The sequence below is a fragment of the Nestor notabilis genome, unplaced genomic scaffold (assembly GCF_000696875.1).
Source record: "Nestor notabilis isolate BGI_N333 unplaced genomic scaffold, ASM69687v1 scaffold6837, whole genome shotgun sequence".
Lineage (NCBI taxonomy): Eukaryota > Metazoa > Chordata > Aves > Psittaciformes > Psittacidae > Nestor > Nestor notabilis.
The window spans coordinates 1-16,075 of NW_009935072.1; the positions used below are offsets into that span (position 1 = coordinate 1).

The following is a 16,075-nucleotide window of genomic DNA, read 5'->3' on the forward strand; positions in this document are numbered from 1 at the left end:
TGGGGATCACTGTCGGGTCTGTAAGGCTGCAGTTAATAAATGTGTGTGCACCGTGCTTGTACATTGAAAAAATAGGTGTACGCACTTATATTTAAAGCTCGTTTGTAAAGCTACATTTAAGGTGTATGCCAAGCATTAAACCTTAGTCACAGTGTGACTATAAGATCAGGGTTTGTGACTTAATAAGTGTTATTTAGAAAAGGAAGAAACTACTTTTAAATATTTGTGCTTATGTTCTCTCCTGGAGGGGATCAGCATGGCATGTTTCATAGAATCATAGAGTGGTTTGGGATGGAAGGGACCTTAAAGGTCATCTAGTTCCAACCTTCTGCCTTGGGCAAGGACACCTCCACTAGACCAGGTTGCTCAAAGCCCCGTCCAACCTAGCCTTGAACACTGCCAGGGATGGGGCAGCCACAACTTCTCTGGGCAACCTGTGCCAGCGCCTCACCACCCTCATAGTGAAGGGAAAAAAAAGTTTGCTTCCAGGTTTGTTTCATAACATAAAAAATGTCCTAGTGATAGGCTGTGTTCTTATGCAAACAGTCTGCTTCCCTCCCTGCTTTTGGCAAAGGTTAAAGAATTTATATTACGGTTTGCAGTACAAACATAGAAGTGCTTAGCACAGTCTGAAATGCTGAATTCAGGAAAACTGTAGACACTGAAAAGCAGGGGCAAGTAGTTTGTATGGACTTCTGCTACTACTATACTATGTGTTCTTTAGATGTCATGGTATATGCCAGGTTGGACAGAGCCTTAGGTGCCACGGTGTAGTGTGAGGCGTCCCTGCCCGTGGCAGGGGGGTTGGAATTAGATGATCTTAAGGTCCTTTACAACCTAAACTGTTCTATGATTCTATGGTTATATATATACCTATTGTTAATCGGTGAGCTGAAAAGTACTCTGCAAACGATAATTATTATTTTTTTTAATTTTTTTTTTAGTTTGATATGTCGTAGAAGTCCTTACTGGTTTTAAAAACTTGTGTTCAATTTCCCTTAGTTTTTGGATGTGTGGTTCATTCCACTTCCTTTGTTGGCAGGTCAGATCCTACCTGAGAATGCTGGTGAGTGGGAACTCTTCCACTGAGTTGAAGAGGAAGTACACTAGTGTGTGTGCATTTTTGAGGTTTTTAAAAGTAGTAGATATCCACAGTGTAGACAGGAGCTTTTCTGAAGTGGAATAACTTAACCCATCATTAAAATTAGGCGTCAAATGCTGGTGCCATAATTCCACATCTACTTCAAAGTAGCTGTGCTGCCAGAGGAAACTGACTTCCTCCCTCCAAGCATCTAAAGAGGCTGACTTTAACTTGGATCAACTCTCTGTTCTGGTTTGCTGTATATATTCCTCAGTCTTGTGGCCATGCAAAGGGTAAATGATACAGGAGCAAAATGGCTTTTGGTGACTGAGTTGGGTTATACCTGCTCAAATTGCCTGTGAAACAGGCCATGGGCAGTCCATAGACAAAATTGGGCTACGAAGACAGCATTATTTCTTTGAAAATAATAATAGCTGTTGCAGCTGGTGGACTATAAGTTATAAGAATGTAGGCTTGAAGTGGGTGTGTAGAGATGACACACACCTTCAAGCTCTTCAGGAGACTTCTGCTTGTTGTGAAAGTTTTCTACTTTCACAGATACTTGTGCAACCCATACTGCCTTTATTCTCAGTATTCAATTATGTGCATGTGTGGAACTGAAGCCACTTATCAATTTAATCTGCCTTGTTTATTAACAACAGAATAAATCCATTGAAACTCAAGTTAACAGCTACAAGTAGTAGTTGCAAGGCAGTCCATTTCATATAATTTTTGCTGGTTTAGAAATACATATCAGTTGATCAGCTTTGTTTTTGTTTTTTTTTCTGGAGCCTACTGGTAGAGACAAAACTGTTGCATAGTGTCACACTGACTCAAATAGAATTCTGTGTAGACTTTTGTGCTTTAATTTTCAGGCTCCCGCTTACCATCTCATTTTAGAAGGAATTCTGATTCTGTGGATAATCAGACTTCTTTTCTCCAAGACGTACAAGCTTCAAGAGCGATCTGATTTAACACCTAAGGTATGATGAAGAAATACTTAGAGAAACTTTTTATAGCTATCAATACATTCACCTGTTGAACCACTGCTGCATCACAAATTATGCTGTTTTTTCTTAGGATTTCAAAGGGTAAGCTTGCTTTGGACTAAGAAACTACTTATTGCTTAAACACTTCAGTTCATGCTTTTAAAGTAGGACTGTGTTTGAGAGTCTGAGAAAATACAAAAGAACTGATGTGAATGTAACTGCTAAGCCATGAAAAGCTGACATTAGTTCTTCTCTATGAATGGCTTTGTTTTAAAAGTGAAAGCTATACTCAAGAATCCCCCAACAAATAAAATGAACTGTAAGAGTGCAGAGAGCAGGAAAATGATCAGTCCGTACATGTGGTATCTGTGAGAAATAAAACTGAGAATTTACAGTGTTAAGTGGGTTCCAGAAAACTTTTTCATTTATTAAAAATTTTCTTCTTTTGCAATGCAGTTGACTGGAATTTCTTCCTGACTTCTGGCTGGAGACTATCAGGAATGAGTAGAGTTTGGTTTGGAGATCTCCCTGGACTAGTTTGTCTGAGACATTGTCTGTAATTGCACATGCTGTATAATGTCAGAGGATGCCATTGGATATATTTAAAGAATTATTGGATGCACTCTCTAAATGTGAAAATAGTGAGGTGAACAGGGACATGCTCATTTTTCTCAGTCAAAGATGAAGATGGAAGCAGTGTTTTCTGTAGGAGGAACTCTTTGGGAGAGACTGTCTTGTCTACAGATAGTTTATTGAAAGTAATCATAAACACAACAGCAAAGTGAAAGTGTGAATAAGACTTTTACAGTTGGTGAACTTTAGCAAACTGACACATCAGAGGTTTGGAGCAATCCCATCTCTTACTCTATCGTGTAGGTGATTGCTGGGAAAGCAGCTTATTTATTTTGTGTAGGGGAATAGCTGTGTGGGGAGAAAAACAACCAACCAACCCACCTTAATCTTCACTAAAAATCTACAGATAGTTGATACTGGTCTGTGTTGTGGGTTATTCCCAAGTAGGCAGCTAAGCACCATGCAGCTGCTTGCACACTTTCTCTTCCACACCCAGTGGGCCGGGGGAAGAGGAAAGGAAGGGTAAAAGCAAACAAAGTTGTGAGTGAAGATAAGATTTTTAATAAGCAAAGAAGAAATGGAAGAAGAGAGAAACAAGACAAGTGATGCTAAAGCAATTGCTCACCACCTCCCATAGGTGGACCAATACGAAGCCAGTTCCTGAGCAAAAGATGGCTAGCTTCCATAAACAGCCTCTTTTCCCTTTTATTGTTGAGCGTGACCTTTTATGGTATGGAATATCTGGTTAGTTTGGGTCACCTGCCTAGTTGTGCCCCCTCCCAAACTCGTGTGCACCCCCCAGTCTATTCACTGTGGGTGCAGAGTGAGACACAGAAGACCATAACACTGTGCAAACACTGTTCAGTGAGACCTACAGCATTAGTGTGTTATCAGCATTGTTTTGGTCACAGACCTAAAACACAGTGCTGTATGGGCTGCTAATCAAAAAAAACCAATACCATCCCAGCCAGACCCAGTACAGTCTGTTTCGTATGGTATGGATCCCATACAGACAGGCTTCTGTGTGTGTATTGAGCTGCATGTAGTAACATGCCAGCTGTTCAGTGAGGAGGCTGCTGATTTCGCTTCTGGTTGGTTCTAGTTTGATTCATGCTGTGGTGTTCATTCCTCACCACAGCAGAAAGGAATACCAGGTAGTTCTGAAACAGGCACTGGAGATAGGCCAGCTCAGGAGGTGGAGCTCAGGTTATCTTTATGTCAGCCACTTGTGTAATGATACTTGTGTACAACCATAATAAATACTACAGAAGAGTACCACTATTGCACAGCCATTTTAATGTGATACATCATGACTAGTCTGTCCTGGGGAAGCAGAGGTAAATGATCCATTGTGTAACCTAGTGCACTTAGGAGTCATACTTCTCAAGCCACCTAAAGGTGGCTTCTGGGTTTAGTCAAACATGTAGCAAGAGAACTAAGAAATCTAGTGCAGGAATCAGCTTTTAACTGACTGTGTCATCCCTTAATAACAGTGTTGTAGGTATTCCTGCTGGTTCTATTCCAGAATAATGAAATCTGCCAAATCATTAACTAAAAAGTTAACATGTCTGTAAGTTCCTGATGGTTGGAATTTTGGGAGGTACAGGTAAGTCTCTGGCCAGACAGGGTGCTGGATGTAGAAGTTCTTGTGGGCTTTTTGCCCAAAATAAAATCTATAGGCAACTGCCAAAGTGCCACTGAGGACTGGAGCAGGCTGTGGGCAATTGCATGGCATCATGTAGCTACAGGTTCACTCTTGAGCCAACAAGTATTCGTGTGAGAGTGCCCTCCCAATGTATGTGCCTTTCACTCTGTATATATAAATGTTACTGAGCTTTTATCTCAAAATAGCTGAAGTCCTACTAGGAGCCATGTCTTAGCATTTGTAGGTGGGAGGAATAGTTGTTTTCTTTGGTTTTAGAATTTTCACTGCAGAGTAGCATGGGAACTGTTTTCATAGAGTGATATTAGACAGGAGGCTGGAAAGTTTCTGTCAGAGACAAATGTTTGATTCGTGGCTGAGATATACTGTAGGCCACAATTGCCCTCTCTTGCAGGAACAGCATTCAGATTGAACCAATGTTGTTCTACAGGGAAGAGCAGATGTAGTCTGTTCTTGCAAAGGTTTTCAGTCATTTTGAGCAGAGACTCCCTATGTAGGTAAAGATTCTCTTATGTATTAGCATAGTTTGAAAACTCATGGCCACAGTTTGTGCCTCTTTATGCCATGCTGATACATACTTGTCTAAATACCGTGAAATTAAAGAGGTGTTATTTGAGGCCCAGCAGATAAAAAAGTGCTAACTTCTGGATCATGGAACAGATACATGGATTGTACAGTTTGAAAACACTAGTGCTAGCTAAAAACTGTTTTCATAAATGTAATTGCTATCTTTTCTTAAAAACTAGGGTCAACAAAGCAATTTATTTTAATAATGTGGGTTGGATGTGTTTATACCTAAATATTTCTCTTATCCAAGGTATTTGGTGCTTAAAAAGTACAAACCACAAAAAATGAAATACAACTACCCAAACCCATTTTATTTAAATATGTGTGTGTATTTAGCTAAATACATTTTAAATATTTCTATATATGCACAAATGTATTAAGTGTGTATATTATAAAATGTACATATGAACATTTTGTATCTTACATTTTCCAGAGTATCGTCTATTAATACAATTTGGTGCCTATTTAGGAGGTAAAAGATAAAAGTGCTGTTACGAATGTGGGGTCACTGCGCGAAGGCCTACTTCTGCTCTGGCCCTTTGGTCACATTTACCCTGAAAAGTCAGCAGGACAGGCCAGTCTACTGAGATATTTGGTGACTAGGAGGGGTGTGGACTGTCCTATCTGCAGTGTGGATGGCTGTTTTAGGTTGAGATGCGTACTCATTTTGATCACCAATATCTCCAATCCCCCACCATAATAAAAGAACTTCTGCCACGGAAGCTTTTGGTAGACTACTGTGCTAAGTACTTGTGGAAACAGCCAAGGCATGAAGATGCAATTGTTTGCTGTTTATATTCCTACATCTGTCATAAAGCAGAATGCGAAGTAATGGATGAGGAGAATGGATGTGATTTAGAATAAGTGATACAGCATTGTTTGAAACAAGGATTGGTCTTCTCTTGTGTATTATATTTTGTGTTAAGGAAAACAGATCAGGATACTGCCACATGTCATCTGTGGTTTGTCAGCTATGCAGTTAGTTCGTGTGCTGCAAACATTTCAAAGGGAAAATTGGAAACTTCTTACAACTTAATATGAGTGGGGAAGAGAAGTACTAATTAGGAATTGCTCATTATCTTCATGTTCACAGATTTTGACTGCAATTGCACTATGCTAATTTATTTTAGTTACAGTGTCCTATAAATACTGTTTTTCTTTCTGCTGGATTCCACACAAAAAGATTTTAATTGAATTTGTGTATCAGTTCCTAGGCTGCTTAGTGATACTTGTTTTTACCCTTAGTTCAAAAAATTAGGCTTAAACAAAAAAGCTAAGTACGTGCTTGCAGAGTTTCAATTCTGCCCTCTTTGAAGAATAGGTTTGTTACTTTGCATGCTCTGCCTTTGAACCACATTGTATAAAAGTTGTTCAAATATTCTTTGCCTCAAAGTCTTAAATAGGAGAAACACTATGCTTCCTAAGTCCTTTCCTCTTAGGCATTTGATGTCATTTAATGCGTTTCTTATTTGTCCTTCCAGAACTTGACAGGCTGCAGCACTTCTCACCTGATTTATTATGCTTCCTTACTAAAAAACCAGCAACAACCAAAACAACCAACCAACAAAAAAACCTCAATATCCCCCCCAAAAATCCCCAAAACAAACAAAAAACCCCAAGACTCCCTAAACCACCAAAAACCCAAACAAAACCCCAGACTCTGTGCTCTAAAATGAACACAAAACTGCCGATGCGAGCAACACCATACATCAGGGCTTTAGGGCCTTTTGACACCAGCTGTTACAGGAGCAGAGTGAAGGCTGTATGAGCATACATCCTGCTTTCTGGTTTTTCAGAAGCCTCTTTGAACCTTTGTGAAAAGGTCTAAGCTGCTACTGGGCAACTGTAACTCAGGATATGGTTTTTTGGTAGCATCTAGGTTGGGAGTATTTTGCTGAGGATCTAGTTAAGGTATATATCCAGTCTGCTTTTGCTGAGTTAGTTTTCATCTAGATTGTTTTTCTGAGGAAGGCTATTGTCTGCTTTTGTAGCTACCAATACCTAAAAAAGGAACAGGAGTGTATTTGTGGCTGAGAGCACTGTACTGTAGCAGTTGCCAGCTTGCAGTGGTATGGGTCCACACACTTAGTTTTAAATGGTGCCTGTGGTATTTTTTTCCAAATAGCAATATGATACAGACATTGACACTAGTGCCTGTTCTGAGGATGGAATTGCAATTCTGTCTTGGATTAATGGAGTTCAGCATACAGGGTTGTGGTTCTACTCTGAGGTTAACCTGAAAGTGGATAATGCTTTTGCGCCATTTTGGTGCTGTGTTTGCATGTTGATCTTTATAGGTCGTGTCATCTGATAACCTTCTCCCGTAGGGTTATTGAGATATTTGCTGGGTCATGTCAAACACCAGGTCTGAAATGGAATGCTGTAATTAGTAATAGTTGATAGTATTTACACACAGCTTAATTTATTACTGTTTTGTTTTCTGATGCTGAGTTACCTATTTGGATTTTTTTAATTGAAGCATTAAATTCTGCTGCCTGACATGCTTTGAATAGCACTAGTACAGGGTGAATTATTAAAACCCCCAACTTTAATGCTTTCCTTAATTCGCAGTACAGCATTTCAGTGCATCCATAACTGTGTGCAAGGCTCCAGCTGGGGTCTCTCCTGTGGTGATTAAAGAAACTAAGTACTTTTTCTAACATAAATGTAGCCACTTCAAAATATTGAGTATATTCAGTTCTGTTGCACACATTAATGGCATTTTATTTCCTTTAAAACATAAGCCCCATGGATTAAATTTCAGTAAGAAATCTAACATAGGAAAGTTAAATAAAAAGGTATTTAAAGTACATCTGCAAAATATTAGAAACACAAGTGGCTATGCTCCCATAAGAAGGATCTTTTCTGACATAGACAGCTATTGAAATTTCCATTTGTGTTTTGAAATAGACCCTTGTGGAGCTCCTGGGATATTAGTTAGTAGTCTGGAATTACCTAGGAATGAAGTTATTCATTAGTTTAGTAAAAGGAAACTGGTGAAAATGCAGGAGACCGTGTTGTATGTAGTTTCTTTTTGATTTTGTTTGTATCTTAACTTGGTTTTGTTCTTCAGAAGCTTTGAAAAGTGTATTTTTTAAAAGGAATGGAAAAAGATATTGCTGTGGTGTTTTCAAAAATTATTTTAGAATTTATATTTTAGTATTGAAACAAGTAGCCTTAAATATTATACTGCTTTTTTAAATAATAGAGAAATATAAACCCATTGTAGTTATATCATTCAAAGTTAGTGTGTCTACAAATATGTTACCAGGTGTGTTTTGCTGTACTATTAAATAATGCTTCAGGAAAGTTCTGCTTTCATAGTATGAAGGATGATTTTGGTGATTTGCCCCAGTCATTGCTAATTTACGTGGAACTAATCTAACACACCTGTTATGCTGGTCCACTGCATGTCCTTTGGAAAATTCATCTAACTGAGGTTTTCTAAAGAGTTTAAAGCACTTTGAAAATAAATGCGCATTCAATATTCCTCCATGGTTAGGAGGGGGACGTGTGGTTTAGAAGCTCTTGTTACCATTTCTTGAGCATTTGGCAGTTTTTCTGCACTTTGTCCTGCTCACATATGTGTTACTTTGCTAAGTATTTTAATGCCACAGTTGCTTAAACAGCACTGTTGAAGACTTGAGAATGTAAAGTGAAGCCATTTATATTCACTTATTATGTAATTTGTATTCAGTTACGTAAACTCTAGAGGAGATTTTAATAATACATTGAATGAAACAGTATTGATTAAAATTTGGCAGGCATACCAAGTTACTGTCGCTTCTCTTAATTATCATATGATGAGATTTTTAATGCATAGGCACAGCTGGGCTATCTTTCTTTGTATTTCCCTCCCTTTGAAGAATTTGGAGCCCCTCAGCTGAACATACTGAGATAGTATTAATTCTAAGTATCTCAGAAAGGTGACACATTAGGATACATAATTTCTGATACTACTCTTACCAACTGTTTATTAGCACATGATGTCTTTTCTGAAGGAAATCTTTCTGAGAAGTATTCGTTTTCTCCTGTTCAGGAAAAAGAAGAGTTGATTGAAGAATGGCAGCCAGAGCCTCTTGTACCTCCTGTGCCAAAAGATCACCCAGCTCTCAACTACAACATTGTTTCAGGGTAAATGTAACCAAAATAAATTCTGGTTTTTATTTCAATTCAAATACTTAACCTCCATATTTTTAAGCATATTTCTTACTAAGCATTTCTGTATTTTTAAATCCTTTCATGAATGAGTTGCATTTTTAGGTAGCAGAACTGAATTTGCCACTGAAGAGATGCTTGGTTTTGCAACATTATCAAGACTGTCTTATTAAGAAAGTATTTCTGACTTTAAATGTTAGAGTTTGTGTTTGGTTGGTTTTTTTGGTTGCTTGGTTGTTTTTTTTGTATTGAGGGTGGGTAGAGGAACACTTTATCTTTGTCTTCATTGTTAGTCTGTATTGTTTGCTAGTAATTTATTTCTTTTTTTCTGAATATGTAGACATAGACATCCAAAAGTGGTTGCCACCTTCTGTGCAGGGGTTGGGGAGGAAAAACACTCATCACAAACTGCTTCAGAAGAAACTGATTTTGCAGCTAGCCACTTGGCACTTCATGAAAAGTTGTTCATCTTTGGACAATCAGAAATGGAGATGATGAAGTTGCTTTGTGAGGAAATTATGGCTCCGCATTCCTTGTGTGTTACGAGGCTTTTAAAATGTGTAATGACTTAGGCAAGAGTCATCATATTTTAGAGGTTGCTTTAAAATTTCTTTCACAAGCTTCGGATGTATGTCAGTAATTTTTACAATATAAGCATTCTTAATATCTTTCTAGTGACACTAATAGTTTAAAATAATTCAATGACAGAGTGCAATTATTTGCTGTCATAGGGAGCTCCATTTTCATGGTTCTGTCACCATGGAAAAGTCTGTCTCTGAAAAAAGATGCCTATTTTAATTGACTGTGATGTGAACAATACTTCATTGTTCAGAATTTTGAAACAATCACTACTGTGGACTTAAAGAAAGTGGTGGGTGTTTAAAAAAGCCCTGAACAAATTACAGTCATAGAGTCATAGAATGGTTTGGCTTGGAAGGAACATTAAAGATGATCTAGTTCAAACCCTCCTGTCATGGGCTGGGACATCTTCTGCCTCTTGGGGATTTTTTGCAAGGTGCTCACCAGCAACATTTATTTTGTGTTCAGACAGTCTCAGTGCTTACCAGACGGGTTTGTTCCAGTTCAGGGTGTTCTGTTTCTTGTGAGGAGGGTTGATGCTGTTTTGGGGTACCTGCGACTTGGAAGATGGTTTCTCTTGGTTTGGGCAGTGTCTTCCACTTAAGGTGGTTTTACTCCATTTTTAGGGTATGCTACTGCTCATAAGCAGCAAGTACCTTGCAGCATCCGTTACAGGTGTACGTACAGCTGTCATCCAGCTTAGTGACTGTGTGACCATTCAAAGATGGAGATTCAGCCCTGAAAGCGTAAACCTAGATGTTGCCTTAAAAACAAAACCATAATTTCCCCCCTTCTTAAGGGAGATGTGAGCTTTCCTATGACTGACAGCACTATTGTGAGAGGGCACCTTCCTCTCATTTTTAGGCATAAGAGGCTCAGCTCTGTCCCATTGCCTCAGAAAGTGCAAGGTCCTACACCTTGATGAGGCAATCCCCGGCACAGCTCCAGGCTGGGCGGAGAAGTGATTTAGAGCAGCCTGAGGAGAAGGACTTGGGGGTGTTGATCAGTAAGAAACTGAACATGAACCGGCAGTTTGTGCTCACAGGCCAGAAAGCTAGCCATATGCTGGACTGCATCAAAAGGAGTGTGACCAGCAAGTTGAAGGAGGTGATCCTGCCCCTCTGCTCTGCTCTGCTCTCATGAGACCCCACTTGGAGCGCTGTGAGCAGTTCTGGTGTCCTCAACATAAAGAAGGACATGGAGCTGTTGGAGCGAGTCCAGAGGAGGGCCACGAGGCTGATCGGGGGCTGGAGCACCTCCCGTATGTAGACAGGCTGAGAAAGTTGGGGCTGTTCAGCCTGGAGAAGAGAAGCTGCGTGGAGACCTCATAGCAGCCTTCTAGTACCTGAAGGGGGCCTATAAGGATTCTGGGGAGGGACTCTTCGTCAGGGACTGTAGTGGTAATGGGTTCAAACTTAAGCAGGAGAAGTATAGGTTAGATAAAATGAAGCTCTTTACAGTGAGGGTGGTGAGGCACTGGAATGGGTTGCCCAAGGAAGTTGTGAATGCTCCATCCCTGGCAGTGTTCAAGACCAGGTTAGACAGAGTCTTGGGTGACATGGTTTAGTGTGAGGTGTCCCTGCCCATGGCAAGGGGTTGGAACTAGATGATCTTAAGGTCCCTTCCAGCCCTAACCATTCTATGATTTTATGATTTGTCATTTGATCTATGACCAAAATCCATAGTTATAGGTCTGCTGTTGTGAATATCTACAAGCCTAAGTAGTTGTTTCACTTAATAGGACTTCCAGGATTTGGTACAGCTTGTTGATGAGCACGACACAGGAACAGATCCAAGTGTATTTTTAATGGCAGTCAGTTTCCCAAGACAATAGCATATGTATTATGCTACTACTATGCAGAATATGCACTACAGTAATGCAGGATTGCTCCTTTGTGGGGTCAGGTTCAACTTGTGTCAGTTTAGTGTCATGGAATGGCAGTGTTGAACATACACAGCACATGCGCTCCTTTAGTAGAAAGCTTTCCAAAGCTGTTTTGTAAGCTTTGCAATTGATTGGATGAAGTAACGTGCTTTATTTTTAAAGTGAGCATATCTAAAACCATTGGGGTTTTTTAGGTGAAGTTCAGGCAGTTCAGTGTTTTTGTTAGTTTGTAGTGTATAGCTTGGACTTCAAAGTTTACTTGCTTTACACGCCAAATGTACCTATTGAAATACTGACAGCAGTCAGGTTTGGAGCAGCTGTGCACAGATATTTGACATTTGAGCAGCTCTGCTTAATTTTGATTGAAAATTGCTCAGTGCTAGTTTCCACATGGGAAAAGCTTGTTGAAATTTTTCTATTTGAGCAATAATATAGAACTTCGACTGTAATACTTCAGAACACATACAGAAATGGGTGGATGTAAACTTTTATATTTGGCTTAGCTTTGAGACTTCTTGACATTGAGTAATTATTAAAACTTTTGATTTGGTAGCATTGAAGTGTATAACTGGCAAAACCAGGATTGCTTTTAAGATAGATGTGATGCTTGCCATAATAGCTGTTTTTATCTTAAATTTTTTAATAACTGCTTATCTAAGTCATAATCTTGTGGGGTAGAAAATTTCTCTGCCCTTTGCTTCACATATATTGTGCACTTGTTAATTTGTTAATATTGTGTGTTTTCACACTTTCTGTGTTTCATGATTACTTGAATTATCCAAACTGTTATGGATTATACAGAATTGGAAACTTGAGATGACAGTATGAAACTTGATAAGACGATATGTTTGTCTGCTTACAGCTAGTATCTATATTTCAGGAGCCCTGTTCAGTATAAGATTGGTATTGTGGGCTTGGTTTATGACAAAAACATTGGTTTTAAATTAATTTTTATCTGGAATCATGTAGGAACTAAATTTCCTTTTTTGTTTGTAGTTTTCCTTCTTTCAAATAGATACCACTTTGCTTCGAAATGAGAAGCTTATATATCTCTTAATATATTTTTATGTATCTCTGTATATCTCTTCAGTAATCATACTTTCAACAATTAATAGCAAAACTAAGCATCTCAAGAAGGTATTTATGGTTTATTTAAATACAGGAATAAATTTTTTGCTTAGTAGAATAGCGTATTTGTGACTTGACACTGAACTTAAGTACTGATTGGCAGCTGCAAAGGAAAAAGTGGGAAGAGGGAATCTTGACAAAGCTGTGTGCTGTTTACTGTTGAAAAATGAAACTAGTGTACTGTTTGACTGTTTATGAAAATGGCAACTGTTCATAACAAAAGGTCTGTAATTTTTTTTCAGTCCTCCTACCCATATAATCACTGTTAATGGCAAGGAATGTATAAACTTTGCATCATTTAACTTTCTTGGACTTTTGGATAATGAAAAGGTTAAGGTGAGTTCTTCCAGTTACTGTATTTGTGCAATTACTCCTCTTATACTTTGTATGTTATCTTGAAATTAAGAATGACTTCAGAAAGCACCAGCTTTGTCAACGAAGTATTCTTGTAAAGCAGCAAGGAGGATCATAAACCTTGTAATTTTGTGCTCATCAGGTTTGCCTTTTCACTAAAATTTAATCTGTACTTTCTTCACACTCACCAGTTATCAAGTAAGATTAGTATCTGATGTCCTTAACCATTAGAATGCAATCGATCATGCTTAAACACTTGTCTAAAGTAGTTTTGATGTGAAATTAATTCATAGAATTCAGTTAATTGTTATGCTTTATGTAAAGCAGGTCATATAACATGATGGAAGAACTGGCCTATATACACTGGTATAAAATTCTTGATGTGAAGTGTACGGAAGAGTTGGAGATTTAGTGTAGGAATAAATATTTCATGTGATTTTTTTTCTGTAAAGACTGCAGCCCAGGCATCTCTGAAGAAATATGGTGTTGGCACTTGTGGACCTAGGGGATTCTATGGTACTTTTGGTGAGTAACTTTCTCTAATCTGACAGTGTTCAAACTAGTTTGATAAGTCAGCCAAAATAGTCCTGTGTATAAGCAGCAAATAATTTCTATTGCTGTGAAGAACAGTTCCCCTCTAACACACTTTTTACTGTAATTTTTAAGGAGTGGTAGTGTTTATTATTAGTAGCTTTGTTTCTTATTCATTTTATGACTTTTCTTACTCTGTCTAATGCTGGTCTTGGAAGAGAATTGTGAAATTAAATATAATCTGTTTTAGTTCTGGTCACCAAATTAGAAAGAGAAAATAAACATACTAGAATTTAATCATGCATGGTGAATTTAAGTTTAAATTAATAATTTTCTAAGTAGACCGCAAGAGGGCAGTCTGATTTCTATGATAAAGATTATTGTTAAGTTTATCTAATGCTGTGGTCAGAATGAAGTTTTCCTTTGCTGATAACTTTTAAGTTGTAATTAAGAGATTTTATGACACAAGCGAGCGTAACTAAGGGTTTTTTCATTCTTTTAAGAAGTGTAAGTTGTTAAATATCAGGTTCTAGAAATAGTTCCTTACAGGCATTTGGTATTTTGAAATACTGTATGGAAACCAGAGATTAATTCATGAATAGCTGCACAGTTGTAGGCTAAAACCATCAACTCATCATCTTGTGAACTTTCTGTTCTTCCCTGAGGCAGTGGAATTCACAGCATGTTTATGCTTAAATGATTTCACAGGCATAGCTTCCTGTAGCCTTGACTTGAAATCAAGACTAACTTGAACTCTTCTGAGTTAGTCAAGCTAGTCTTTTAAGTGATCAGCCAGGAACTCTACCTGTTTTGATTTGTTAGAAGTTTATATATCAGAGCAAAGTTGAATCTTTGATACCAGTCTTGTAGATTGTTCATTAGCATAAAATTATAACTCATTTCTAAAGTAGGTGCTGGTGGCCCTTTATTAGGAGAGCTTTTAGGAACTGATCAGTTTCACACTGAAAAGCTCAAAGAAACCTGTGGACTAATGCCTCCTGTGTTTTGAGTCCAGGCTGATTTTAAGTTCGTGAAACTTTACTCCTTTCTAATAATTACTCAAGACAAGACTGGTTAAATTTTCTTCTCTGTTAAGTGAGAGATTCTTTGTGTTGTTTTCTGCCTTCTTTGGAGGTCTAATCCTAAGATCCAAACTGTATAGCTTTTGCATTGCGTTCATTGGCTTCTGAATTTTGGGGGTAGAAGCTCCATTTCACGAAGCAAGTATTGCTTTACGTATAATCTGTGGTATTGTTGCATGACATCACTAGTGAAGAAAGCAATTCTCCAAGTGGAGAACTGGTTTAAAATTGACAAACTCCTCATGTTCTTGGATCCCAAACTGTCCTCCTGTTCTCCCTTGACTTTAAACATTTGAGTACTGCAGCATTATGAATCTCTGATGATAAACACTTCTTACCTCAGTAATGTTGCATGCCTCAAACTTTTCACACGATTTTTCATGTGCTGTGACTTTAGTAAATGAGTTATGTTATGTCCAGAGCTATGTAGTTTCCTCTTACGTAACTATAGAGGATTTAATTGAGGATTGCCAATTGTTGTCACTCAGTTATCCCCTTTTAGGGGCTGATACATCAATATCAGAGATTTCTTTCTTTGGAAACATAGGTACTGTGTTATAATTTATTTTGTATGGAGACTTGATTCCTCATATCTCTGCCTGTTTGAAGATATTTTGTAGCTTTAGTAAGTCTCTACCAAGACATTTTTGCTGTGTGCTATATCCCTGAAAACTGCTTTTGTTGTATGATAAGCCTTAAATACTAATATATTCATGCATAACTGAATCTTCGAGGTTATTTTCTTGATGATGACAGCTGAGGGGTGTATCGCTGTTTTGGTGGTGGGTTTTTTTTAAGGCTATTGTTGATTGCCTAGCAATCAGAGTTTCAGTACTACTATGAAGATTGGAACTGGCTACCTGATAAAATATATAAATGATGATGTGGGATTTGGTGTCGGTTCTTGTGCTTTGGATTTGCATGTGAGCACATATTGGGCACAGAACTGGCATTCATAAAGTTGTTGATAATAATAGCTTTATTAAGGTTTCATAAGTATGTAGAAAACTGTTCCAGTCATATTTTCCTCTGTGCAAATGTACTCTAGGTAGTGTTTGCAGCTTTCACTTAAGGCTAGGCTAACCCAAGTGCTGTAACCAGACTAAAGCAAATCACTGCGATAAAGAGTAGGAGAGTGAGATAGTACTCTGTTTTTATCACAGTGGAACGGTAATGAAGCCTTAATTCTTTGAAGCTTAATACTGTCTTAAGCTTTCCAACCTCACAATTACATGAAGCATTCATTCCCTTATGTAATGATGTATCAAATTTGTCTGTGCTGTATGTCAATTCTGAATGTAAATATCCTTGCCCTTGGCAAAAATTAGTAGACTTGCAATTTTTTTTTTTATGTAACACAAATCTGATTATATTTGTTAGGTCATTGCTACTGACAATATCTCTTCTTCCCACTGTTTTTACTTAGACCTTGCACATTGTAGTGCTGGTTGCTGCTGAGTAAAGCTTAGTGAGACTCAAGTTTTC

The 16,075-nt window shown here is 38.1% G+C and overlaps 1 protein-coding gene across 1 annotated transcript in view; it reads left to right on the top strand.

The window, feature by feature from the left end:
- Positions 1–1,956: 1,956 nt before the first annotated feature.
- SPTLC1 (serine palmitoyltransferase, long chain base subunit 1) overlaps positions 1,957–16,075 on the top strand; it is a gene marked incomplete at its 5' end in the record, with an annotated part of 29,548 nt that continues 15,429 nt past the window's right edge. The window contains 4 exons of the mRNA XM_010017641.1: positions 1,957–2,064; positions 8,913–9,007; positions 12,866–12,959; positions 13,430–13,502. Of these exons, the coding sequence (XP_010015943.1) occupies positions 1,957–2,064; positions 8,913–9,007; positions 12,866–12,959; positions 13,430–13,502 (370 nt within the window). The remainder of the gene's footprint in view (positions 2,065–8,912; positions 9,008–12,865; positions 12,960–13,429; positions 13,503–16,075) is intronic.